The sequence below is a fragment of the Pelodiscus sinensis genome, chromosome 2 (assembly GCF_049634645.1).
Source record: "Pelodiscus sinensis isolate JC-2024 chromosome 2, ASM4963464v1, whole genome shotgun sequence".
Taxonomy (NCBI): Eukaryota; Metazoa; Chordata; order Testudines; family Trionychidae; genus Pelodiscus; species Pelodiscus sinensis.
The window spans coordinates 252,096,144-252,122,653 of record NC_134712.1 but is presented as its reverse complement, the minus strand read 5'-3'; the positions used below and the strand labels follow the sequence as shown (position 1 = coordinate 252,122,653).

The 26,510-nt window shown below is 53.4% G+C and overlaps 1 protein-coding gene across 2 annotated transcripts in view; it reads right to left on the bottom strand.

Moving 5' to 3' along the window:
- Nucleotides 1-26,510, bottom strand: part of LOC102456504 (uncharacterized) — a 34,208-nt gene that overhangs the window by 3,067 nt on the left and 4,631 nt on the right. The window contains exons 2-4 of one of the 2 annotated variants that reach the window (XR_012900872.1): nt 25,252-25,378; nt 20,219-23,930; nt 17,686-19,708 (exon numbers count right to left, since the gene is read on the bottom strand). Coding sequence is in view for 1 of the 2 variants with exons in the window: in XM_075919775.1 (XP_075775890.1) it covers nt 22,495-23,930; nt 25,252-25,378 (1,563 nt within the window). In the remaining variant the exon portion in view is untranslated. Of the gene's footprint in view, nt 1-17,685; nt 19,709-20,218; nt 23,931-25,251; nt 25,379-26,510 lie in introns of those variants that run through there. The other variant, XM_075919775.1, reaches the window with a different exon arrangement.

The window sequence follows — 26,510 nt, the reverse complement described above, 5'->3', positions numbered from 1 at the left end:
CATGCCAAGCAACTGCAGTAAGAGGAACGTTCTTTAGGTGGCCACGTCGAGCATCAGAACGTTGGAAAATTGCGATTGACAGCTCCCCACGCCAACCTAACCCCACGCCTGCTGCATGTGTCGTGTGCAAAGCTAGTGTGGGAGCATGTAATTACGCATCTTCATGCACGCAACAAGGGGCTGGATTTCAGTTGCCTGGGTAAACATCAATTCAGCATTTCCTAGCTTTGGTGTGTGACTCTGCAGCCTAAACAGTATGGTAATCTGATTTTGTCAGGAAGTGTCCCAGTGATAACTGATGTTTCAGTACCCAGAGGTATCCTACAAGGCCCAGAGGTTCCTTGAAAAAAAAAAAATGCTTCCACGTGATGAATCTTGATGGAAACGCCCAGTTTCCAACAGGCTGCTCCTTGGGTTTGCATCTCCAGTTTGGAGCGGTTTCCACCCAAGCAAAAAAACAAAAAAAAAAATCTGTTTCTACAGCCCAAACTCTGGGGAAGTGCCTTAGGCATGCACTGGGGATACTCACCCCTGGAAACACTTGGAGGGATCGCTCCCCACTCCAGGGCCTGCAGCTCCCCAGCACCCAGCTCTTCCCCTCGTTCCAGCTTGGCGATGATCTCAGGTTTGGCATCCACGTGGCCTGTTTATGGGGAGAGAAAACAGCATTAGGTCTGATCTGAGCCAGCGCCTGGGACCTGCACAGCCCATGTGTCTCCCTGGGTGTAGGACTCTAAACATCAAGGCCAGTTTTAATTTCCACTGAAAGAAAACATCCATTTCTACCGAGTGTTGCAGAGATGGCGTCAGAAAAGTGGCTTCAGAAAAGTAGCTGAGCATGGAAATGTCCCTCTGACTACTGGAGGGGTCCCCGTCAGGATGAATGTGCAGAGAGGGGAAAACCAGTCTTCGGATCTGTCAAAGCTACATCTGTGGAAGGCTGGGACTTTTCAGCTTAGAAAAGAGGAGACTAAGGGAGAAGATAGGCTAGAGGTCTATAAAATCATGACAGGTGTGGAGAAAGTGAATAAGGGAAAAGTTATTTATTCGTTCCCGTAACAGAAGAACCAGGGGTCACCCAATGAAATTAATCAGTAGCAGCTTTCAAACAAACAATAGGACATTTTCTTCACCCGTTGCACAGTCAACCTGTGGAACTCCTTGCCAGAGGATGTGGTGAAAACCAGGACTTTAGCAGGGTTCTAAAAAGAACTGGATACATTCATGGAGGATGGGTCCATCAATACTTATTAGCCAGGCTAGGTAGGGGTGGTGCCCCGGCCTCTGTTTGTCAAGGGCTGGAAATGGGTGACAAGGGAGGGATCTTTTGTTGGTTTCCTGTTCTGTTCACTCCCTCTGGAGCACCTGGCAGAGGCCATTGTCTGAAGACAAGACACTGGGCTAGATGGACATTTGGTCTGACCCAGTCTGGCTGTCCTTGTGATCTTATGTTCTTATCCCTGCATGTTTGGAGGTAGGGATGTTAAAATGTTTATTTTGGTAAATGTGTAATCGCTGAAATTGACAACAGTTGCACGTTTACACACGGGGCAGGGAGAGAGGCAGCTCTGCGGGAGCCAGTGCATGCGGGGAGTCAGCTTAAACGCCAGCTCTCTGCAAACTCTGGCTCCCATCTCCCCTTCCCCAGGCTGCTGCCTCTGATACAGAGGCAGCAGCGTGGGGGGGCAGGAGGGGCCTGCGTGTAACCATGAAGGTTAACCGCAGAGTTCGTACTCGCTTGGCTAGCTAGCATGGGGCAAGGGCTAGTTCCTGGCTAGCTCCCTGCAGCTGGAGAGCCAGCTGGCTAATTCCGAGTGTGACAAAGGGCACAAGCTGGCTCCTGGGATGGTATTTCAGGCCCCCCCGGGGATGCTATTTCAGGGTGTCCCATGGACTCATGGAAGGGACCCCGACCCGGTCTGCGCACCCGGCAGTGACAATGCTTCCAAACACCCGACTCCCCCAGCCCCCGGCACTCGTTACCTAGGAGCAGTAGAGTCTTGTAGTTCTCCAGCATCACATCCCGGTACAGCGCCTTCTGCCAGCCCGCCAGCGTCTCCCACTCCTCCCTGGAGAACCAGACGGCCACCTCCTCGAACGTCACCCGGCCCTGCAAGCACAGAGAGCCCCACTCAGCCCTGCTGCTGCTGCTCCCGCCGCCTGATGCCCCAGATTCAGCCAGCTGGGGAGGAGGGGGGAGGGGGAAGGGGGCCCTGTGCAAACCCGCCTGACAGCAGACACCAGTCCTGAGGGCAGCCAGCTGTCACCTGATCACCTCCCCCAGGTGAAACATCAAGGTCCTAGAAGGGAAGAGAAGGTGCCCTTGGCTCTCTCGGGCCTCGTCAGAGCAGAGGGCGCAAACGCTCTCCTGGGGTACAAAACGGGAATCTGGGTCTGAGTCCAGTCTCCACTGACTCTGGCCAGGGTTCCCAGTAAGCTGAGTGCTCGGACGACAGCCCAGGAGAGATTCAAATGCCGCCCAGCTGATTGGCAGAGCACCCACCGCCTTCCACAGCCAGCAGCATGTGTTTCTATGGGTGGTGCACACCTGCACCGCACAATACATATTCCACACGAGTGAAAAAAATTAGAGGGAACGTTGGCTCTGGCACATGCATTTCGGAATTGCCTGAGGACCTGGTTACATGGAGCCCTGCGGCGCTGGGACTTCACACACATGGAATAAGGAGCATTCCTGGTGTCGGACAGCAGACGGTGTACGGGGCAAGGCCCACAGGAAGGGAAAGGAGTCAGAACGCACAATGATAGAATTGCAGCAACTCAGGGCCGGACGCTGCCTCGAGAGGGCGTCAAGTCCTGCCTGCTGTGCGGAGCTAAGTTCAGTTCCCTGCACGGGGGCTCAGGGCTGCAATGGGAGGGGGGACAGGGGAGAAGCAGCCTGCACCCCAAACCTCCCATCCTCAGCCCCACTGCAGAGCCCACCCCCCCGATCCAGAGCTACTACACCCCAACCCTCTGCCCCAGTCTTGAGCCCACTCCCCCACACTGAACCCTCCCCCCCACCCACCACACACCATCCATGTGAGGAATGAATTGTGTGTCACACATCACTGCCCTATCAGTGCACATCACAACATTCAGCCCGCACTTGGACACATCAATCAGAGGGATACCGGGGCTGTGGCAGGACCAACTGAAGCCAAACCATCCCTGAGAGGAGTTTGTAGCCACATCCTTCCTGAAGCCTGATGTCAAGAACTGGACACCACCCGTCAGGCCTCCCCAGTGCTAGGCCCCAGCTCCTTTTCCCATAACACAAGGACTAGGGGTCACCAAATGAAATGAATAGATAGCAGGTTGAAAACAAACACAAGGAAGTTTTTCTTCACATAACATGCAGTCAACCTGTAGAACTCCTTGCCGGAGGATGTTGCGAAGATCAAGGCTTGAACAGGGTTCAAAAAAGAACGAGATAAATTCAGAGGTTAGGTCCATCAATATTTATTAGCCAGAATGGGCAGGAATGGTGTCCCTAGCCTCTGCTCGTCAGAAGGTGGGAATGGGAGACAGGGGAAGGATCGCTGGATGATTCCTTGTTCTGTTCACTGCCCCTGGGGCACCTGGCATTGAAGACAGGACACTAGGCTAGATGGACCTGTGGCCTGACCCAGGATGGCCAGTCTTATCTTTTTAGGTTAGCATCCCTGCCACCAAGTCAGTTACTCCCACATACAAGCAGAGCAAACACTGGGATGATGGGAAAGTGGCAGAGACCTTCCACAATATTAGAGAACCATAGAAGACTAGAACCAGAAGGGACCTTGAGAGGTCGTCAAGTCTAGTCCCCTGCCCTCACAGCAGGACCAAGCACCATCTAGATCATCCCTGACAGGGGTCTGTCCAATCTGCTTGTAAATATCTCCAGGGACAGAGAGGTTTTGTGTTGTGCTATGTAATCTGGGGGGCAGAGTTTTCCGACAAAACGACACACGTTCAGTGTCAGATAGGGCAAGAAGAAATTGATTAGCTGGCCTCAAGGGAAGATGAGGTTGAGGATGTGTGAGGCAAGGGCAGAGAGAGGGGCTGGGATGGTGCAGGGGGTCTGGAAAAAGCAGCCACTCTGCAGGAAAGAAGGAACATCTGGCGGTTGGCAGCGGCCCCTCACATCCCAATGGAGAGGGGGCTGTATGTGTGGGGCAGCCTGCAGCTCACAGGTGGTGGGTGGAGGGACTAAACTCACAATAAAGGGAGAGGGGGTAAGGAGGCCAATAGGATACAAACTAAAGCTCAGCCCCTCACACAGGGTGCGAGCCAGCGAAGGACGAGATGAAATGTTTCCGTCACTTACGTACCAACGTAGGCATCTGGGCAACAGGCCGACGGGACCGACAGGCCACCGGACAGTCCCCCACAACTCCAAGCGCATCATCAGAAGCAGAGTCCCCGCAGACCAGGACCCAGCAACTCACAGCGGCACCAGACCCAGCCAGAACCACAGACAAAACCTGCAGCCCCGCGTGTTTAGCTGCCAGGTCCGGTTCCTTGCCCAGGCCAGGAGCCGAGCTTGGCCCAGCTGTGGTGTCTCTCTGCGGGCCCATAGCACGGGACCTCCCCATCGCCTGTGGCAGATCGAGTCTCCGATAGTTCCAGGCGAACCCGGCTACCCATCAAACCACCGAGAAGCCCAGGCCAGCTTTGGCCCACCACCCCTCCCGGCGGAACGGCAGCAACGAGAAATAGGAGCCACCAGGAAAGAGGAGGAAACTAGGCAGCAGGCACAGACAGGGAAAGGTAAGAAATGCAGAACGAACCAGATGCCAGCCTCCTGCCCACCCTGGGGACAGGACCCCACACGCCCCCTCCCCAGGACCTCCCTCCAACCCACCCTGGGGGGCAGGACACATTATAGCCCACCCCCGCCCCCAATAAAACAAGCCATGACTATAAAGCCCTAGGAAAGGCAGGGGCTGGCTTGGTCCCCGCGGGGGCCATTACTGGAGCAGGCAATTAGCCACTGGGGCAATGGGGGGGCGGATTCTCCATCCCTGGCCAGGTTTCCTGTCGGGCTGTTTTCCTACCAGCTCCGCCTCGATTGGACAGGGGCCAGCGCAGAGCATCCTATGGCCCTGCCCGGGCCTGGGCCAAGCCCAGCTGGACCGGGGGGGGCGCGCAGCGGCCAAGCTCCTCCCAGCCCGGCGGGGTAGCGCTGCCGGCTCCCGCTTCCCCGGCCGCCTCTGCCCGGAGCCCGGGCTGCATCGTGACCGCCCCTACCTGCACGGGGAGCTCCCCGGCCCGCGCCCTCCTCCTGCCCATGGCGCAGCGCTGCGCCCCCGGCTCCCTGGCGCGCCGCGCTCCGGGGGCTGCGCCGGGCCGGGCAGGAAGGGGCGGCAGGGACGGTCTAGCAGAGCCGGGAGCCCGGCCACAGGGACGCCTGGCGGCACGGCCCGGAATGGCTCCGCCCGGCCCGGAGCAGCGGCACCGCAGGGCCCGGGTAACGGGTCCCGACTCCGGCTCCTAGCGCGTCCTGCGCTGCGCTCCCCAGCGCTGCGCCCTCCGTGGCGCGGGAGCATTTATTGGAGAGCTTGGGGGGCGGGGGTCTGAGGCTAATTCCTCTCCTTTCCCCTGCCCTGAGGCCGGGAGCAAAGCCCAGGCGTGCGGGGCAGCAGCTGGGGCGGCCAGCACCCCCCAAAGCCCGGCAGGATTCCCTGTAAACTGAGCGTGGGCGGCCACCCAGGAGAGATTCGGGTGCCGCCCAGATGAGTAGCTGAGCACCCACTGCTAGGTGTGTGTCTCTCTCCTGGTGGTGCACATCCGCACATGCAGCGATGCACAGCACCAAATTTATTCCGCACATGGGCAGGGGAACAGTAATGGGAACATTGGCTGGCAGCAGAGCCCCCAGTGCACAGGGCCGAAGCAGAATCCCTGGTGTGCAGGGAGGCAGCCGGGAACCTGGATGCTAGGCCAGGAGCCCGTGGGTGCTGCAATACAATCCCACCCCCCTGCCGCCCACCTACACCCTGAGTTCCCGCACCTATTACAGCCCCTCTTGGCTGTGGCTCGCTGGCTCAGAGGGGAAGGCGAAAGCTTTAGGCTGGGGGTGCATCTGCTATGGAGCTGTCGATCATTAGGGTTGCCAGGTGTCCAGTTTTGAACCGGACAGTCCAGTTTTTGAGTTTTCTGTTCGGGAAACAAATTGAGACAATATAAATGTCCGGTATTTTCTAAATAAGATGGAATGTCGATTGTGATGTAATGTCAAGCCTGTCCAGTAGTTTTGTTGAAACCATCTGGCAACCCTATCGGGGTCGAGAGGTGCTTCTGAGCCTCTTCTATCCATACAGGGAGGATGGGTGAGGTTCTGTGTGGTCTCCAGAGTCTGTAGAAGGTGGATGAGGCAGAGGGGGCTTCTTAGCTTGAAGGGTATAACTGGGCCTTTGTGGGTCACAAGGGAGAACGCCAAATTCAGGTCACAGCGCTGAGAAACACGGCACATTCCCCCCAAAGCGCTGTGGATTATTCTTCCATCAGACATATCAAACCAGCCACAAAAATAACCTCCTGTTCACTGCACGAGCTAACAAAAAGTCCCAAAAGCATTACGGAGATGTTCAAGTCTTTGGACTACCACCAAAACCACCAGATTCAGAGGTGAGTGGTTCTTTCCCTCCAATCTCATCAAAGAAAAGCTGATCCCAAAGGAACAGTCACACACGCACGTCAATAGGTAACTCAGATCTCACCCCAAAATCATGCGCTGTTGCCAATCTTTAATATAAGGCGTGTTTAGACTGTATCCCTCTGTCGGCAGAGGGAGGCAGATTAGGCAGGTCGACATTGCAAATGAGGCAGGGATTTAAATATCCCGTGCCTAATTTGCATAACAATGGCCACCACATTTTGCTGACTCAGCACTTTGTCGGCAAAAAGTGGCAGTTTAAAGGGGGATCTGTTGAGAAAGAAAGCCTTTTTCGACAGATCCCTTATGCCTCCTGCAAGGAGGTTTATAGGATCTGTTGAAAAAGGCTTTTTCTCTACAGATCCCCCTACCGACTGCCACTTTTTACCAACAAAGTGCTGAGTCGGCAAAACGTGGCGGCCATTTTTATGCAAATTAGGCGCAGGATATTTAAATCCCTGCCTCATTTGCAATGTCGACCTGCCTAATCTGCATCCCTCTGCCGACAGAGGGATGCAGTCTAGACATACCCTAAAAATGGAAAGAAAGAACGAACGAAAGAACGAAAGAAAAAGAATTTGTTTAAGGAATCAAATCCATGCAGTAATTGCAAAGTCCTTGGGTCAGGCTTGTAGCACAGACGTATTAACTGCTGGCTTAAGCCAAGTTTCTGGTTGCTTCCAAATCACTGGCAGGACCCTAGTCACTTGGGAAGGAGGTCTGAGCGGTGCCATGGTCCCATGAGGCCAGAGGTCTGAACGGTGAAGAGGCTGGAGCAGGAAAGAGGCACAGGGAGATGTTTCCAAGGCCTTTTGTATCCTCTGTCTTGTGAAGGGAATCCCAGTGTTCCTACTATGGGAAAAGTACCATAACAAGGAGAGTGGAGCCATGTGTCCATGTGTAGATGTGCTGAGTCACAGCAGCAGCTGTTACCTATAGTAGCTCAGATGGAATGTTCCCAGGACAGTCCATTCAGGGTACAGGGGCGTCTTCCATTGTCTGTTAAGTGTTTCTTAATGCGCCACTTAATTTGAATACTCTCTCCGAGCTGTGCTGGCTAAATACTTCGCAGGCATTAATCCAGGGGCAAACATTTGAAATAGAGGCCCAGCCCAAATAGTCCTTCCTTCAAATATAAAATTGACACTGGCATAGAACTAGCATCATCATATTCAGCAAATCCTAGCCATTTCATAGACACCTTACTTGGCACATTTCGTACAAGATTTGCTGCAAATATATAACAGTGGTTGCAACAGTGCTCTTGATGGTCATATTGGAATCAGATAATGTCACAGAGGGGAATGGCAGGTAAGAAGAACCTCAGTGCCATGCTTCAGAGGTCTGGGATGTGGGTGAGTGTCAGTAAGATCTCATAAATCCCATTTAATTTGTTAGCTGGTTAAACATTAAGAAACAGTTAACCGTTACCCTGCAAGCAAGCATCCATCAGCATATTTAGTTTCATTTATCAGTGGCAATCACTCTTGAGTTCTTCCATTGTACTGATGTATTAAGATGCAGAATAGTATCTGGAAGGATGTAGTGGGCAAAGACAGGGATAAATACAAGGGGAAAGGCTGGCTCTGATCTGACTAGATGTAACAAGGGTGGTTTATACGGGACTGGGAATTAGGAGACCTGGATTTGTTCCTGATTCTGCCACAGTGTTTCTCAATGCGCCACATAAATCACTTGTCCTGTGTGATACTCACCCACCTTTGGAAAGTGCTGTGCAGGGAAAGGGTCCCGTCCTTCAGGAGCGTTTACGACTCGGTCTTTCCCATCTTGGCTCAGTGATGAAGAGACCATCAGCTGGCATGCACAGGGAAGAACCACTGCTGAGTCGTGTTTGAGAAGCAAGTCACTGCTAGTGGAAGGCAACATCTGCCCATGATGCATGCAACTGTGATGAGTTAAAGGAGTTGCCCTGTAAATTAAGATCATATTACACAAGAGCTGGTCTCACAAGACTGATGGGAGTCTTCACCCCACCCCCACCCCCAGAAACGGCCATGGTCAACAGGCTGGACATGAAAATGACATCACAAAGAGATGAAATATTCCCATTGGCTAATACAGGCTCTTGATCCCCATTGGTTCAGACCCAACCAATCAAAGTGTAAGGCTGCCATTCTTCCTCCTCACCACCGCCAGAGTTTTGAATCCGCAATCTGAGCCTCGTTAGCTCATCTTGCGGTTTGCTGCCGGGGGTGCCGCAGAGCTGCAGGAATTAGCCATCATGTCTGGGTGGCGGACGACCCGGGAGGCCCCTCAGGCAAACTCCAAGTCCCAGGCTCCTCAGGAGAAGCTGCAGTTCCCTGTGGACCGCCTGGAGAGGATGCTGCGTCAAGGATGCGGCAGCAAGCAGATCCGAGGCAGTGCCCTGGTTTACCTGGCCGCGGTGGTTGAGTACTTGACCGCAGAGCTCTTGGAACTAGCTGGCCACGCCGCCCGGGATCACCCCAGGAGATGCATCACGCCGCGGCATCTGCGCCTGGCCGTCCGCAGCCACCGGGACCTCAACAAGCTGCTGCTGGGAGGCGATGAGGTCTTCCAGGGGGGGATCCTGCCCCACAGCCGGGCCATGCTGCTGAAGCCCAAAAGTAGCAGCTCTTCCCAGAGCAAGACTCTTCCCCTGCCGGAGAACACCCCGCAGGAGAAATCCGAGTGACTTTGAACTGGCCCTTTCCCAGCTGACCATGTGCACTATTAAAGATACAAACCCAGCTCTGGTTTTCATGGCCGGGGATGGATTCCTAAGAGTGTGTACAGAGAACAGAAAGGGCTCCCTGGAAGCTGAGTGCTTGGGCGGCCACCCAGAAGAGATTCAGGTGCCATCCAGCTGATTAGCGGAGCATCCACAACTGACCACAGCCAGCACCATGGGTTTCTATGGGTGGTGCACATCTGCCCATACCTGCGTGCACGTAACACATTTTATTCCACGCATAGATGGAAAAACTTAGAGGGAACCTTGGTGGCCTGCAGGGGTGTAGTGAAGATTAGAATCTGTGAGCTCTAATCTTTGTTTTGCAGGGAGGCCTTGGGCAAATCCCCTTTTCTCTATGCCTCGCAGCATTGCCATCTGTAAAAGGGGGAGATCGACATCCACCTGTATGGATTAGTCAATCCAGGCCAGATCCCTGTCTCACGGAAGCGAATAGAATCATAGAACACTAGAGCTGAAAGAGACCTCGAGAGGTCATCGAGTCCAGTCCCCTGCCCTCACGGAAGGACCAAGCACCGTCTAGATCAGTTTTTCTCAACCAGTGGTACAAGTACCCTCAGGTACTCAAGAGAAGTCTGTGGGGGGGGGGGGGGGGGGTTGTACATCAACACACCTGAAATTTGGAGAAAACTGAATTTTTGTTTTAAGTTTTACAGCGCTTTATTATTTTTGTACTTCTTACACCCAAAAATTTCATCACTCGCCCAGCTACGATTAAGTTGTTTAAACAAATGTGTTGTAATGGTAGAAAACAATTGGGTGTGTCTGAAAACTATAGGCACCAGGAGTACTTATAATTTTTAAGGGGTACTTTATAAAAAAAGGTTGAGAAACACTAGTCTAGATCATCCCTGACAGGTGTCTGTCCAACCTGCTCTTAAATATCTCCAGAGATGGGGAGATATTACCTCCCTAGGCAATTTATTCCTGTGTTTAACCACCCTGACAGGAAGTTTTCCTAATGTCCAACTTAAACGTCCCTTGTTGCAGTTTAAGCCCATTGCTTCTTGTCCTAGCCTTAGAGGCCAAGAGGAACAATTTCGCCCCCTCCTCCCTGTAACACCCTTTCAGATACTTGAAAACTGCTGTCAGGAGGCTAGCAGGAGTTTTCAATAGGGCTGAGTCTAGACTGGCCAGTTTTTCCAGAAAATCAGCCGCTTTTCCGGAAAAACTAGCCAGCTGTCTACACTGGCCGCTTGAATTTCCGCAAAAGCACTGACTTCCTACTGTAAGAAATCAGTGCTTCTTGCGGAAATACTATGCTGCTCCCGTTCAGGCAAAAGTCCCTTTTGCACAAAGCTTTTGCGCAAAAGGGCCAGTGTAGACAGCTCAGATTTGTTTTCCGCAAAAAAGCCCCGATCGCAAAAATGGCAATCGGGGCTTTTTTGCGGAAAAGAGTGTCTAGATTGGCACGGACGCTTTTCTGGAAAAAGTGCTTTTGCGGAAAAGCCTCCGTGCCAATCTAGATGCTCTGTTCCGAAAATGCTTTTAATGGAAAACTTTTCCATTAAAAGCATTTCCGGAAAATCATGCCAGTCTAGACGCAGCCTAGGAGTTTTGCTGTTGGCCTCAACTGTCCCGAGTTTGGACTGAAAAGGCTGAGGCGCTGTTTTGCTAAGTGGCTTAAAGACCAGCCGCTGTCCACAGCACGCATGGCTCTCTGTGTTTTGTGATGGGCCGGCAGCTGGAGTCTTTCTCCCATGACAGCAGTTGGGTTTGCGCGAAGGTGCCAGAAGGTAAAAGGCAGGAAACCAGACATATCCAAGGCACAAACGGCCCGTCAGGGGAGGAGAGATGACCCGGGGCTGGATTTGTGGATTTGAAACCCATCTCAAAAGGTTGGCTGGGGCCAGATCCTTGGCTGATTGACACCCGGGGAGATTCTGGCCCATGGTACTTTTCATGCTGCTGTGTTATTTGACTGCTCTGCCAGGCCTCCACTCTGGATCTAACTGGCCTCCGCTGCTCTCTTCTTAACGTGCCACTTCGTGGTCAGTCTCATGTCTTTCCTGAAGCAGCTGCAGTTCCACTCAAGCCAACGGGCCAGAGATGTTCTAAACCTACTCTTCCTGCAGGGCCGGGGGGAGCATTTTGGGTACCCCCTCCCCCTAAGTTTCAAACCAGAGGTCTGCTCACAGCCCAGGCCCTCGCCCCAGACAGCGCTTGAGTGTGGCCTGTGATGAGTTCTGTGCCGCTCTCAGCTTCTTCACACGGGCAGGGTGAGTAAGATATCAAAAAGCTTGTCACTAAATCCACTCAAGCAGTGAGAGGATGCCCAAAGCATCGCCAGGCACTCCAGTTAAAGATAGGAAACCAAGGCTAGGAATATGTGGTCAGTATTTCATAGTGTACTGAGCTTGGGCGTCCGGTATGTAAGGCAAGGGAAGGCTTTGCCTTTCCAAACCACCAGGTATAGCCCCGCCCACACTCCGCCCCCAGAACGCCTGCTGTAGGCATTCTGGGGGCGGAGTGTTGCTGCCCTCCGCGTGCTCCGCAGCTGGAGAGGTCTGGCCAGGCCACGCGGTGTGTTCTTCTTCCTCCCCCAGTACTCCAGGGCTGGAGAGGCCATGCGGTGCACCCTCCTCCGGGGCTGGGGTAGTCGGGGTGCCCACTTGCTCCCCACCTCTCCCTGTGGTTGGAAGGGGAGTGCACGTGCATGGCAGCACCACTCCCCCTCCCCATGGGGGGTGGAGAAGGGGAGGGGCCTCAGCAGAAGGGGCGGGGCTGGAGGTGGGGCTGGGGGCTTGTCTCCCCCAGCCCTGCCTTCACCCACCACCCATGGTATGGAGTAAAGTCCCTCAGGGGTCTGGTCGGGGACCACTGTTGCTAAGCATATTCATAAGTGATCCCCAAAAAGGGATGAACGATGAGGTGGTAAAATTTGCAGGTGATACAAAATTGCTCAAAATTCATATCAGAGCAGACTGCAAAGCATTGCAAAGGGGCCTCGGGTGAGTGGGTGAGTGGGCAACCAAATGGCAGATGAAATGCAGGGATGATCAATGCAAAGTAATGCACATGGGAACACATAATCCCAGCTAAACGCTGGGGACTAAATTAGCTACAACCACTCAAGGGAGAGATCTTGGCGTCACCGTGGCGAGTTCTCTGAAAACACCCGCTCACTGAGCAGCGGCAGGCAGAAAGCAAACAATGCTGGGAATCATTCCAAAAGGGATGGCGAATGCGACAGAGAATCTCTTATTGCCTCTGTATAAAACCACAGGACGCCCTCAGCTTGAGTACGGCGTGCAGATGAGATCTCTTGGCTTTGGAAAAGGTTCCAAAAAGGGCGACAGAAGTGATCGCTGGTATGGAACGGCTTCCGTATACGGCACGATTAAAAAGACTGGGACTTTTCAGCCTGGAAAAGAGATGAGTAAGGGAGCATATGAGAGAGGTCTATAAACTCAAGAGTGGTGTGGAAAAATGGAATAAGGAAATGTTATTTGCTCCTTCGTAGAACACAAGGACTAGGGGTCACCCAATAGGCAGCAGATTTAAAACAAACAGAGGAAAGTATTTCTTCACCGGCGAACCCAGGGAACTCCTTGCTAGGGGCTGTGTGAAGGCCTCAGCTGTATGTACAGTCCAAGCAAGAACTACATGAGTTCATGGACAATAGTTTCATCACTGGCTATTAGCCAGGATGGGGAGGGATGCAAAACCATGGTGCCCCTAGCCTGTGTTTGTCAGATACTGAGAATGGGCAACAGAGGAGGGATCACTTTATGATTCCCTGATCTGTTCACTCCCTCTGGGGCACCTGGCTTTGGCCTTGTCAGCAGACAGGACACTGGGCCATATGGACCAATGGTCTGGCCCAGTGTGGCCGGTCTGATGTTCTTATATAACCCACGTGTATCTGCTCCCTTCTGTAACCCACTAGACCCCAGGGTGGACTAAGGCATGACTGTGAGATCTCCGGTTTGAAACTCAATGAGGGGGCAGGATCCCCCCAGACCTCCCTAAAAGACACCCCTACTCTAGACCCCACTCTTCCCCTGGACCTGGAATTGGACCCAGGAGTCCTGGCAGGGTCTCTCTCTCCGCAGAGCTAGGAACAAAGTAGAAAGATTAACTTTTTAAACCTACGCAGTGTCCCTTAAGCGACTTGCCACAAGACGTCAGAGCATGTTAGTATCAGAGCTAAGTGGGTCTATGTCAGTGGTCCCCAACCTTTAGAGGCTCCTGGGTACCTGGGGGGGGGCACTCATGCGCCGGGCGCCTGGGGGCAGGGCCGTGCATCTGGGGCCACGCCAGGGGACGGGGATGCCCTTGCACCCAGCGCCGGCATATGCCCTAGGGCCCGGGCTGTGGCCACCTGAGCACCTTGCGCCTGGGGCCGAAGCCACCCAAGCGCCTTGTGCCGTGGGCCCGGGGCCGGCGCCACCACCTGAGCTGTGCGCCCAAGTGCCCACATGTGCCCTGGGCCTGGGGCCACCTGAGCGCCGCGCACCCAGCGCTGGTGCATGTCATGCGCCTGGGGCCGGTGCCTCCTGTGCGCTGTGCGCCGGGGGCGGGGCCGGCCCAGGTTGTCGGCGGGCACGCACAAATGCCCCAGTGGGCGCCATGGCGCCTGCGGGCACCGCATTGGGGACCACTGGTCTAAGTTCTTACTTTTATATCGGAATTAGATACAGTGCTCCTGTCGGTTACTTGTTACGGTATCTGCCAGAAACTCAGAGTTTCCCAGAGTCTATGTAGCCCCTGGAATCACGGTTACAGTTGCCACCTCCACAAGACACACAGAGCACTAGAACTGGAAGGGCCCTCGAGAGGTCGAGTCCAGTCCCCTGCAAATCTGAAAGGGTGCCCCTGAAGCCTTCCTGCACTGCCCTCAGCAGGGGAACCTTGGATTCCCCAGCTGGGAGATGACAAAGCAGCTGGCGTACGGAATGCACTGGGCTGAGCCGCGGGCTGAAGGGCCACAGCAGAGCCGGGGCCAGGAGCTCAGGGCCAATGGCGAAGAGGAGCAGTGGGTAGGAGGGGGCCGGGGCTGGATGGTGGGTAGGTCGGGAGGCAGAGGTGGGAGTTCGGGTTGTCTCTGTGGGGGAGTGACAGGCAGAGGTTGGAGCACGGAGCCCCATCACTACGGGGCCCACCCAGCGCCCTGGCTGGGCACCTTGGGCAACAGCCATCAGAGAGCGCCAGCCCCCGCCAGCAGCCCCTGGCCTGTGAACTGTTGGCTGCCGTATGGGAACCCGCCCACATGGTGCCTGCTGGCTGGGCTGCTACTTGCCCCTCCTCCATGGTTTGGGCGCGCTCCCAGAATCTCCCAGGTCTTAGCTGCTAGCACCTCCAGCTGCCAGGAGCGCTGGGCTCTTGCTGGGGGCGGGGGTTGGGTGGGCTCGGGGGGGGCTGGAGATGAGGGGCTTGGGGTACAGAAAGGCTGGGGCAGAGGGTGGTGGCTGGGGGGGAAGGCTGTGGCTGTGGCGGTGGCAGCGGGATCTGGGAGGGGATGAGAGGTTTGGGGTACAAGCTCCCCTAATCCTCTCTCACCGTAGCAGCTCCAGGCCAGGAGAGAGGCGCCTCTCTGCCAGCCGAAGCTGGGTTGGGCTGGGGAAGGGGTGCCTCTCTTGCATGGGGGCATGTCTGTACTGCTGGAGATGACGGGGGAGAACTTTAAGACGGCGCCTCTCCCCCAGCGTGGCAGCTCCCTGCTGGAGCCAGGGGGCATCTGTCCCCCCCACTGCAGCAGCTAAATACACAACATCTCTGAGCCCCTATGTGGGGCTTATTAGGCAGCCGTGCAGCCACGCAGCTTGGAGGGAACTTAGGCCCACACTGACCTATAGGAGACCCAGGTTCCCATCAATCTGCTCTGTGATCTTGGTCAATTCCCTCTATCGCTTTATGCCTCTGTCGCCTCACAGCCCTTCGGCTGCATGGCCTAGCCTGCCAGCGCTGGGGCAATGAATCTCTCTCACAGTCTGTCTGTGCAGCGCTCCGGATGAGGGGCCTACAATCATGACAATCATAAATGGAAAAAGTCGCCCCATGGACTTCCAGGGGCCAGATTCTGGCCTGGCTCAGACGTATTCCCGGTGGAATCAGGAGGTGCCTTGGCGTCGGTGGGACTGGCTGGCTTTGAGCGAGGTGGGTCAGGGCATGAGGAATGGTGGTAGTTGGGTCAGGCAGCTTGCTGTAAAAATCAACCCTAAAAATTGGATCACCCGAGAGCCTAGGAATCCGCTTGCCGGGGGGGGAAACAGGTTGTTGTGCGTTGTTACTGAGTCCTCAGCTTTTTACAGGTTGTGAAAAAAAAATGTATTTGCTAGTCACTAGATTTTAGTGATTCTCCGTGTCACTTTTTAGTGATGCTCCCTGTGTCACTTTTTCAAGTGCACACACCCCTCCCCCAAACGTGGGGGTTGATTTTTGAACATGCTTTCAATGTCTACAGCCAACCCGACTCCAATAAATGGCTTCTGGTGGACAGAGGCTCATGTTTTCCTGCATCTCAGATTTCACTTCAGCCTCCTGCTGTGCATAATCAAAGTTAGGAAAAGATGATGAATACTTTAACCACCCCCTGAAGACCATGTCCCGGAGTCGGGCAGGGACACATTTCACACTGAGGGTAGAGTGCTGGTCAGTACTGTATGGAGCCAGGCTGCAGCGTATGTGCAAAGGCAGACAACTGAACACATGGACAGCGTTAAACATAAAGGCTACGTCTACACTGGCCCCTTTTCCGGAAGGGGCATGTAAATTTCACCAGTCGTCGTAGGGAAATCCGCGGGGGATTTAAATATCCCCCGCGGCATTTAAATAAAAATGTCCGCCGCTTTTTTCCGGCTTTTAAAAAAGCCGGAAAAGAGCGTCTACACTGGCCCCGATCCTCCGGAAAAAGTGCCCTTTTCCGGAGGGTCTTATTCCTACTTTGAAGGGCACTTTTTCCGGAGGATCGGGGCCAGTGTAGACGCTCTTTTCCGGCTTTTTTAAAAGCCGGAAAAAAGCGGCGGACATTTTTATTTAAATGCCGCGGGGGATATTTAAATCACCCGCGGATTTCCCTACGACGACTGGTGAAATTTACATGCCCCTTCCGGAAAAGGGGCCAGTGTAGACGTAGCCCATGGGAATGTTTACCATGGAGCAATGCCGATTCCTTTTTGGGGAGAATTGGGGGGGGCGGGTATCACAGAAAATGACTAGCCCTGAGGCTCGCCAGCGAAAGGCAAGTCTCTGCCAACGTGTGCCTAGCTGAGATATACTCACCATAGGCAATAACACTGTGACAGAGTGTGCATGCCCCACACTGGAACAGAAGGGGTTAAAACTGCATGGGTTGAGAATGCCCCACCCCTCCAGCCAGACTGGGCATGCTCCAAGTGCTGGGGCAGTATAAAAGAGAGCAGCTCGTACAGGGCCCTGGGTTGGGGCGTGGGTCCCCTACCGGGACTGCTGCCCCAACCCCTTAGACACTGGCCATTAGGCCATACTGCCCTGAACCCAAGGGCTGTGTCTAGACTGGCAAGTTTTTCCACAAAATCATCTGCTTTTGTGGAAAAACTTGCCAGCTGTCTACACTGGCCGCTTGAATTTCTGGAAAAGCACTGACGATCTCATGTAAGATCGTCAGTGATTTTCCGGAAATACTATGCCGCTCCCATTCGGGCAAAAGTCTTTTTCCGAAAGACTTTTGCGCAAAAGGCCACTGTAGATAGCACAGTACTGTTTTCCGTAAAAAAGCCGCGATCGCGAAAATGGCGATCGGGGCTTTTTTGCGGAAAACCGCGTCTAGATTGGCCAAGGACGCTTTTCCACAAAAAGTGCCAGTGTAGATGTAGCCAAGGACTATGCCACTGACTCTGGCCATGAAGCTGTGCTGTCCTGTAACCCAAGGGCTATGTTACTGACTCTGGTCATTGGGCCGTACTGTCCTGAACCCAAGGGCTACGTGACTGACTCTGGCGATCAGGCTGTGCTGCCTTGTAACTCAAGGGCTACTCATCAGACTTGGGCCACTAGGCCACACTGCCTTGGGGTGACCGATGGATTCGAGTCACCTACGGAACAACAGCAGCGTTAAGTGGCGTCCACACACCTCTAGGCCTTTGCCTGCCCGGGATGGGGTGTGCGTACACTGCGACACTCAGACAACTCAAATATGAGGGCAAATGTTGGCAGTGTAATGGAAACCACTCATGGAATACGGCCCCTGCCAGTTTCAAGCCATAGCATAGCAATCGATTCTCAAAGTCCTTTCTCCACCAGTCAGTGCCTCGGCTGTTGAACATCAGCATGACCCTGTTAAAGCAAGTGGGGCTAACCTGAAGGACCCCAGCAAGGATCTCCACACTGTGGCTTGCATGCATGTAACGTTTAATGTCCAGTGTTGATACTTGTATACAAGCAAACAAGCAGCAACCCCCGCCTGCGATGTGCTGCAGGGTTCGTTACTTCCCCGAGAAAACCAAACTATGGAAATACTCTCATCGGTCACAGCGCAAGACCCTGGTCTGGTAAATATTCCCAGACGAGGGACAGGTGCCTGTAAGACAGAAAGCACCACTCGGTGTTTGAAGGATCAAGGCCTCTTTTTGGTTGACGGTGACACTTCAGGAGTGAAACTAGAACAGTGACTTTGCTGCCCAGAGAATAAAACATCCTCCCGGGTTAGGATTTCAATCCACCACCTTTGCAAGCCCCCCAATCCCGTCCCACTCTTGTGTGGGTGGTTGCCACATCCAGTGATTTCAATGGCAGTTTTATGTCCAGGAAGAACTGGATCCCCTTAGCTACGTCTTTTCTAGTCCTGGATCTGAACGGATAGGGTGAAGTTCGCAACAAGCAGGCCCTGGAATCCATGATTGTATCTGATGTTTCCATATGCAGTGCTGTCCGGCTCCTTGCCAGGGCGGAGTGAAAGACCCTTCATGTCGCAGGGAGGAGGTAAAGCTCCCAGCATCTCTCCCCTCCCTCTGGTGGCTGACAATGGGTGGAAAGGGTGTTGTTACAACCTGCCTGCACGGGCAGCTACTAGCTTAAGTGGGTCTCTTGCAGCATCTTTTCCAGGTAGTGAGAGGGGCAGAGCAAGCTGGATACTGCGGGGAGCTGTTGTCACAACCACGGGCTTTTCACCGAGAACCTCGCTCTGGGCTCTGTCGGTCTCTGTGACCCGCCAGAGCATTAGACAGGAGAGTGGGGAGTGGGGAAGACCCAGAGGTCTCTTGACTCTAGCCCAGTAAGGACAAGCACCTAGAAATGGACCCATTGTTTGACTGAGGCCAGTCAGTTTTGCTTGGCAGCTCCTTGATAAGAACATCAGAGCGGCCACAGACCCATCTAGCCCAGTGTCCTGTCTGCCCACTGTGGCCAATGCCAGGTGCCCCTAAAGGAGTGAAGAGAAACAGGTAACCATCAAGTGATCCCTCTCCTGTCACCCAGTTCCAGCCACTGACAAACAGAGGCCAGAGACACCATCCCTACCCACCCTGGCTAATAGCCATTGATGGACCTAACCGCCATGAATCTATCTAGATCTTTTTTTAACCCTGTTAGGCTACATCTAAACTGCTTTCCTCTTCCGGAAGAGGAAATGCAAATGAGGAAAGAGGAAATTCAAATGAAGTGCTGATTAGCATATTCTCACACTTCAATTGCATATCCTCTTCTGATCTTTTTTTGGAAGAGGTTTTAAAAAAAAGTAGTCTAGATGGGGGTTTTCACGCAAGAAAAACCCCTTCTTTCTAAAAAAAAAAAGAGGTTTACAGGGTTCTTTCGAAAAAGGGGATTTGTCAGCTGCGTCAATCCCATCTGAACAGAAGTCACCATGGCAGACGAGAAGGTGATGCAGAGGTGGGACCATCCATGGTGCAGATGAATTGAAACTCTGGGCCCGTCCCATCAGCATTCCAATCACAGAACTATCCTGGGAACCAGCCAGATTCCCGTGCATGGAGCACTCACAGAATCAGCCCAAAACACCCCTCTTGGTAATACGGACTGCAGAGTTCACACAAAGTCTGCTCCCGGGCCTCCGTGCACGCAACAAAGCATGGATCTTACAGTGCAGGAGGCAAAACATAAAGCACCAATAAAAGCCAATGGGTCAAAGACCATAAAGAATGTTCCTCCCTTTGAACGGCATGTTGTGCTTTGCAAAGGTGTCTATTGAAATGGGGAAGGCTGTTTTGTACGGTACATCCTGGAAGCAATTAGATCATTGCATACACAAAAAGGAAGCAGCATTCATTGAAGAGGTGCGTTGGCTCCCGCCTGAGGAGTGCCGAGAGCAATGCCAGATGGGGAGGCGGTTTTACAAGTTGGAGGTCGTTGTGCTGTGGTTTTTTCTGATCCGTCAGGATAAACGTCACTTCTTCCTTGGGCTAAAGACGATACCAAGTAAATCCGGTTGATGCCATTCGCGTAAAGTAATGGGTCTCTTGAGGTATGTCTAGACTACATGGGTTTTTTGAAAAAGCGTCACCTGCGTCCACACTCCAATCGCGTTCTTTCGAAATGAAATCGAAAGAACGCAGGGGAGGGTTTCGACATTGGTAAACCTCCAATTACAAGGAAGAACACCTTTTCTGAAAGAGCTCTTTCGAAAAAAGGCATGTGTGGACGCAGAACATGGACATTTTTCGAAAGAGGCAGCAATCAAAAGAAGCACAGGCACCCTGTGAATAGCAATCAGGGCTTTATTTCGAGAAAGCGTCCATGCAGACTGGGCGCTCTCTTTCAAAAAAGCAGATGGTTTTTTCGATCCGGTTTTGAGGTGTGGATGCTCTCTTTCGAAAGAAGCATCTTCGAAAGAGTTTTTTTCAAAAAAAGCTTCTTCCAAAAGAAGCTTGCAGTCTAGACGTACCTTTGGTGAAGAAGGATTTCAGACATACCATTCCACAGGAGGGTTTTGAAGGAACGGGTTCCATTCTATGAAGTCGCTGGGATGCGTTGAGTCAGTTCAGCCTCCAGAAAACAACAAGTGTCTGGACGGTTTTGTCGCTCAGCCCCAACCTGGGAGAACATCGTTTAGAAATGGAAGACTCTCTGTTCAGTCACCCAACCCATTAGGGAGCCAGGTTAGAATTGTTCCTACTCTAGACCAGCAGTTTTCAAACTTTTTTTCTCAAGACCCAGTTGAAGAAAATTGTTGATGCCGCGACCCAACATCATTTGACTGGAGTGTGGGCTCCGGGGTGGGGCTGAGGATGGGAGCTTGGAGCTGCAGGAAGGGGCTCTGGCTTGGGGGGGGTCAGGAGGGACTTACCTTGAGCGGCTCCCGGGCAGCGATGCAGCAGGGGTGCTAAGGCAGCTGCCTGCCTCTCCTGGCACCGCAGACCGTGCTGTGCCTCAGAACCAGCCAGCAGCAGGTTCCCAGCCCATGGGAGTGCGAGCTAGTGCTCAAGGCAGGGGCAGTGCGTGGAGCCCTGTGCGCTCTCCCCTCCCCCCACCCAGGAGCCGGGCCTGCTGCTGCCCACTTCTGGGGTGCAGCGCAGTCTGTGGTGCAGGACAGGCAGGGAGCTGCCCTAGCCTGCTGCTCACCTGATCCCCCTGCAACAACAAGCCCCAGCGCCCAACATCCCACGCCCCAGTGCTGGGGTGCGCCCCGTTATTTGATCACATTAGTCACTGTGGCTTTGCCCTCTCCCAAGGAGCAAGGGTGAAATCCTGCCCCACTGAAACCAGCGAGCAAACTCCTATTGGCTTCTCTGGGGCCGTGACTTCACCCCAGATGTCAAGCCCAATGGCAGCGCAGTCCTCGTTTTAATCTCATGCTCGGTCTCTCTGCTTCACCTGCCAAGAGCTGAGCCAATTATCCAGCGTTACTCTCTGGAGTTGGCTGCCCAACAGCCAGAGTTATAAAAGCTTTTCAGTGCCTAGAGATGCAGATTGGCGCCTATGAGGGTTTTCAAAGCTCCTAGGCAGCTTCAGCGCCCACAGCCAGCTCCTCCAAGATGTAAGTCCCACTGGGATTTAGGTGCCTACCTGCTTTTGAGGACATGGGCCCGAGCCACCATTGAGAGCAAAGGGGAGTTGGAGGCCTTACTTGTCCATCTCACTAGCACCGACGCATCTTTACACACGTCCCTCCCTTTGTGAACCTGGCCCCAAATAATTTCTTTGAGGAACAGTTTTCAACAGACATTTATCGGGGATGATCTAGACCAGCGTTTCTTAAAGTGTGTTCCATGGCAGCCGGAAGCGCTTTTTTTGTTTTCTCAACAATTTTCCCTGACTTTTTTTTTTTTTTGCTCAATAATAAGTCCTTGGTGTTCCTCGTTAACAAAAATATTAGTTGGTGTTCCTCGATCTTAAAAAGTTTAAGAAACACTAATCTAGACGGTGCTTGGTCCTGCCATGAGGGGCAGGGGGCTGGATTTGAGGATCTCCTGAGGTCCCTTCCAGTTCTAATGTTCGATGATTAACAGCTGACTGAATGCCTCCAAAAGTTACTACTTTCATTCATTGCTCAACAAAAATCAAATAATGTATCTGCTAAATATTATTTGACTAGCTGTTCTTCATAGCCCCTTCTCCACCTTTCCAGCCCTCTGTGTTCCCGTTGGCTCGTTGAGGGTACCGATTAGGGGCTACCAGGCCATACCTCCACCCTACAGTCAGTCAAGCTCCGATGTTCAGCTTCAGACAGTTGGAAAACCCAAGCGTTGGATCAGCCCTGCATCTTCCAAACCCGCCCTCTCTTCTCCTGTAGGAACGCTTTACTGTGCAATAGGGTTCCAGACCTTTTTTGGACTTCTAGACAATGACATGGTGTTTCCAGACCTGCCAAGCCTTGGTGAGTCTGACTTGGTCTCTGTAGTAATGGGTGCTGGTCCTGCTTTGGGCAGGGGGTTGGACTAGATGACCTCTTGAGGTCTCTTCCAACCCTAGCCTTCTAGGACTCTATGGAAGGCAGGTTTGAAATATCCCATCATCTCCTGATAAGGGCAATTAAAAAAATGTTTAAAATCTTTCTGGGATGTGTTTGGAAATCTTGAGAGCCCCAATTCCTCCCTCGCTTGCTCCTAGTGGGCGAGAAGATATATACTGATGGAGCCAGAGCCGTGCACCGCCCTCATGTTGCACACTGGCTGCCCTTTGGCATCAATCAGAATGCCATACACAGCTGGACAGGAGGCAGGGCATTGCCTTAGGCGCATTCACTCACTCGCTGCCCCGTGTGGATCCTCTGATGAGCGATCAGGCTTGTCTTCTGGCTGAAGCTCTTCCCGCAGTGGGCGCACTGGAAGGGCCGCTCTCCGGTGTGGATCCGCTCGTGCGACACAAGCTCGCACTTCTGGCTGAAGCTCTTTCCGCAGTGGGCACACTGGAAGGGCCGCTCCCCAGTGTGGATCCGTTCGTGTTTCACCAGGTTGGCACGTTGGCTGAAGCTCTTCCCACACTGGGCACAGGGGAAGGGGCTCTCCCCAGTGTGAATGCGCCCATGCTTCACGAGGTTCGACTTCTGGCTGAAGATCTTCCCACACTGGGCACAGGTGTAGGGGCTCTCCCCAGTGTGGGTGATCTGGTGAGCCACCAGCTCGTACCTCTGGGAGAAGCTTCTCTCACACTGGTCGCACTGGTAAGGCCGCTCCCCTGTGTGCACGCGCTGGTGTTTCACCAGGTTGGATTTTCGCACAAAGCTCTTGCTGCAGTCGGCGCATGAGTAGGGCCGCTCTCCTGTGTGCAGGCGCTGATGGGAGATAAGCTCATAAGTGCGGGAGAACCGTTTGCCGCACTGGGCACACTGGTGGGGCCGCTCGCCCGTGTGGGTGCTCTGGTGCGAGGCCACACCTGACTTGTGCCGGAACCGCTTCCCGCACTGGGCACACTCATGGGGCCGCTCACCAGTGTGGGTCTTCCGGTGCGAGAGCAGACCTGACTTGTGCCCGAAGCGCTTCCCGCAGGCCTCGCACTGGTGCGGACGCTCCCCTGTGTGAGTCCTGTGGTGCGACACCAGGCCGGATTTGTGCACAAAGCTCTTCCCACACTGGGCGCACTGGAAGGGCTTCTCGCCCGTGTGGATCTTCTGGTGCTTGGCCAGGTTGGACTTGCGGATGAAGCTCTTCCCGCACACTGTGCATTGGTAGGGGCGCTCACCGGTGTGGATCCGCTGGTGGAGGGTCAGGTTGATGTGCTGGGTGAAGCCCTTCCCACACTCCCCGCACTGGTAGGGCCGCTCGCCAGTGTGGATTCTCTGGTGGATGGTCAGGTTCACATGCTGGCTGAAGCTTTTCCCACAGGAAGCACAGGTATAGGGCCTCTCCCCCGTGTGGGTCCGGCGGTGCTGAACAAGCTCAGACCTCCACGTGAAGCTTTTCCAGCACTCGTCGCACTTGTGCGGTCTCGCCCTTTTCTTAGGTGCCTGTTTCCCACGGGGCTGCAGGCAGCAGCTGTTCCCTCTTCCGCCTTCAACCGCCAGCCCACCATAGCCATGTTTGGAACTGCTGCGCTCTGGGACGCGGCTGCTCGGACTGCTGCTGTTCTTTGCCTTCTCTGAGCCACTGGCCGCGCCGTCTCCAGATGGAAACTCGGGGGCTTCTGACTTTTCTGCACATTCCTCCCCGTTTTTCCTCTCGCTTCTCTGCTTAGGCCAGTCCCCTGCTGGGTTGAGAAAAGAATCCAGGTGTTATTTACTGAGAGGATGGTGGTAAAGAGTCCTAGTTTATAAGGCCAGAAAGGACCATTCCAATCTTAGCCTGACCTCCTACAGATCACAAGCCAGAGAATTACACCCAGTGATTTCCACATCCCCACCCAAACTTCTGGCCCCGCTAACGTGCGGTTTTAGCGGGACGTCCAGTCTTCATTTAAAGCCTTCAAATGATAGCGAAGTGATCACATGCCTAGGTCAGTGATAGAAATGTAGCCATGTTAGTCTGGTGTAGCTGAAGCAAAATGCAGGACTATGTAGCACTTTAAAGACTAACAAGATGGTTTATTAGGTGATGAGCTTTCGTGGGCCAGACCCACTTCCTCAGATCAAATAGTGGATTTCGTGGGCCAGATCCACTTCCTCAGATCAAATTTCTTCCACTATTTGATCTGAGGAAGTGGGTCTGGCCCACAAAAGCTCATCACCTAATAAACCATCTTGTTAGTCTTTAAAGTGCTACATTGTCCTGTTTTTTGTTTCATGCCTAGGTCAGTTATAGTTAATTACCCCGCTTGTTACAAAATGCACGATTTATTCTCATCTGAATCTCTCTTGGGCCCCTGGTCCCATGTCTGGAACTGCCCCGGCCCTGAGCCTCCCACCCCCCAGGTGCACTATAGGGAGAATGTAGCCAGATCCACTTCCTCAGATCACGAAAGCTCGTCACCTGTTAAACCTTCTTGTTAGTCTTTCAAGTGTTACAGTTTTTCCTTTTGTTTTAGCAAGATCAGACTAACACAGCTACCTCTCTACTACTATAGGGAGAATGCTGCACCCCACCTCACCCCACTCCCCATTTGTTTGGGAACATTGCTGGCTCTTCCCCTTCCTCGGGGGATGAGGGGAAAGTGCACAGTTCGCTGCATTCCTCACTCTGGCGGGGGGAGGGGCACAAGGGGCATACCAACTTAGAGCTGCCCCAGCCAAGGCACATGCACCCTTCCTCTAGCTGTGCCTGCTGGAGCTGCAGCAGCCATGGACAGGCGCTTCTGATCTGGCCCAAGCTGCCGCGTTGAGAGAGGTTTGGGGTAGTCCTCTCTCCCTGAGGCAGCCTGCAGCCTGACCCCTCACCCCTCAGCCCCACCCCAGAGCAATGACTGAAATAACACCAGGACATTTTCATTTTATTTTCCAAAAAACAAACATTATCTGAGTTAAGGACCCGAGCAATGCCGGGCAAATCTTCCAGTAGTAAATAAGACCAGACTAACAATGACCCCGGGATTTCGATGATCCTACTGCACCGGTAAAACACGGGTTGATCCTTACCCAGAGAATTTAGATTTGCATAATTCTCCCTCATCACCTCCTGATACAGCTCCTTCTGCCAGTCCGCCAGCAGGTCCCACTCCTCCTGGGAGAAATAGATGGCAACATCTTCGAACGTCACCGGGGCCTGCAATAACAAGCATCGCATCCTCAGCACCTGCTGCTTCAGTGACTGCTCGTCCCCAGCAGCAGTGCGTGGAGGGGTGGAGTTCCTGCCCTGCCTTCCGACTCCTCAGCCCTTCCTTGTGCTGAAAAGGCCTCCCATAGCAGTGCCACTGGGGCATGCAATTTGTGTGCCATTCCCCGCTTTCCTCAGACCATAAGACACCCAGAAACTAAAACCGAACCTAACATCAAACCCAGCCAACCTCTACTCCAGCGTCGCCACTGTCTCCTTCATTTCCATGTATAACGCACCCCGCTGCACCGCCAGTCCAAGCCAAACCTCAGTGGCGGTGTCCAAACCAGTTCCAATTAGTGGTACGATTAAGATTTTGTGGCATTTTATAGGTTCCCTTCATCTGCTTCCACTACTGCTACCGATTTCCCGACAGCCATGACTGCTGTGAGTTCATCCAAATAAAAGCAACAACATTGGTTCTGGCATGGCTGGTTCTTTATTCGCCCTGGCTGCTTATTGCTCTTAGTTCCACCAGACTCCAGCTGCCTACCAGGTTTTTTTTATTCTTAATATTCCTTCCATGGATGAAAGGCAGCGTAATCTAGTGGCTAGACCACTGGACTAAAAGGGAAGATTTGGATTCTATTCCTGGTGGCCGGGTGCTTGACTTTGGGCAAAACACCTCCCTTCTGTTTCCCCTCCCACCCACTGCCTAATTAGACTGTAATCTCGGGGTGGAGGGGACCATCTCTTACCATGTCTGTACAGCACCCAACACAGTGGGACCCAGATCTTGACTGCAGCCTCTAGGCGACTGTCAATGTCTAGTCACACACAGCGATTGCTAGAATCCTTGTGACCGCACCACAATCTACCTTCTTCCTTTCTGCACTGGCCTCGAGGATCACTTCTGGATTTCTGTTGTGTTAGAATGCCTGTCCTCTGGAGCAACTGCTTTGTGAATATTCTGGTTTTTTGCATGCATCCAAGCCGATCCTCTACAGCCTCGGCAATCACGTTTCTTTGGTTATTTTCTTACCGATGGCCAGATTTACACAGCAAGTCATTTCAGAGCCCTTGTTAATTTCATCCCCAGCATTCACTCCTGGCCTGACCTTTGCCTACAGTGTTTGTTTGT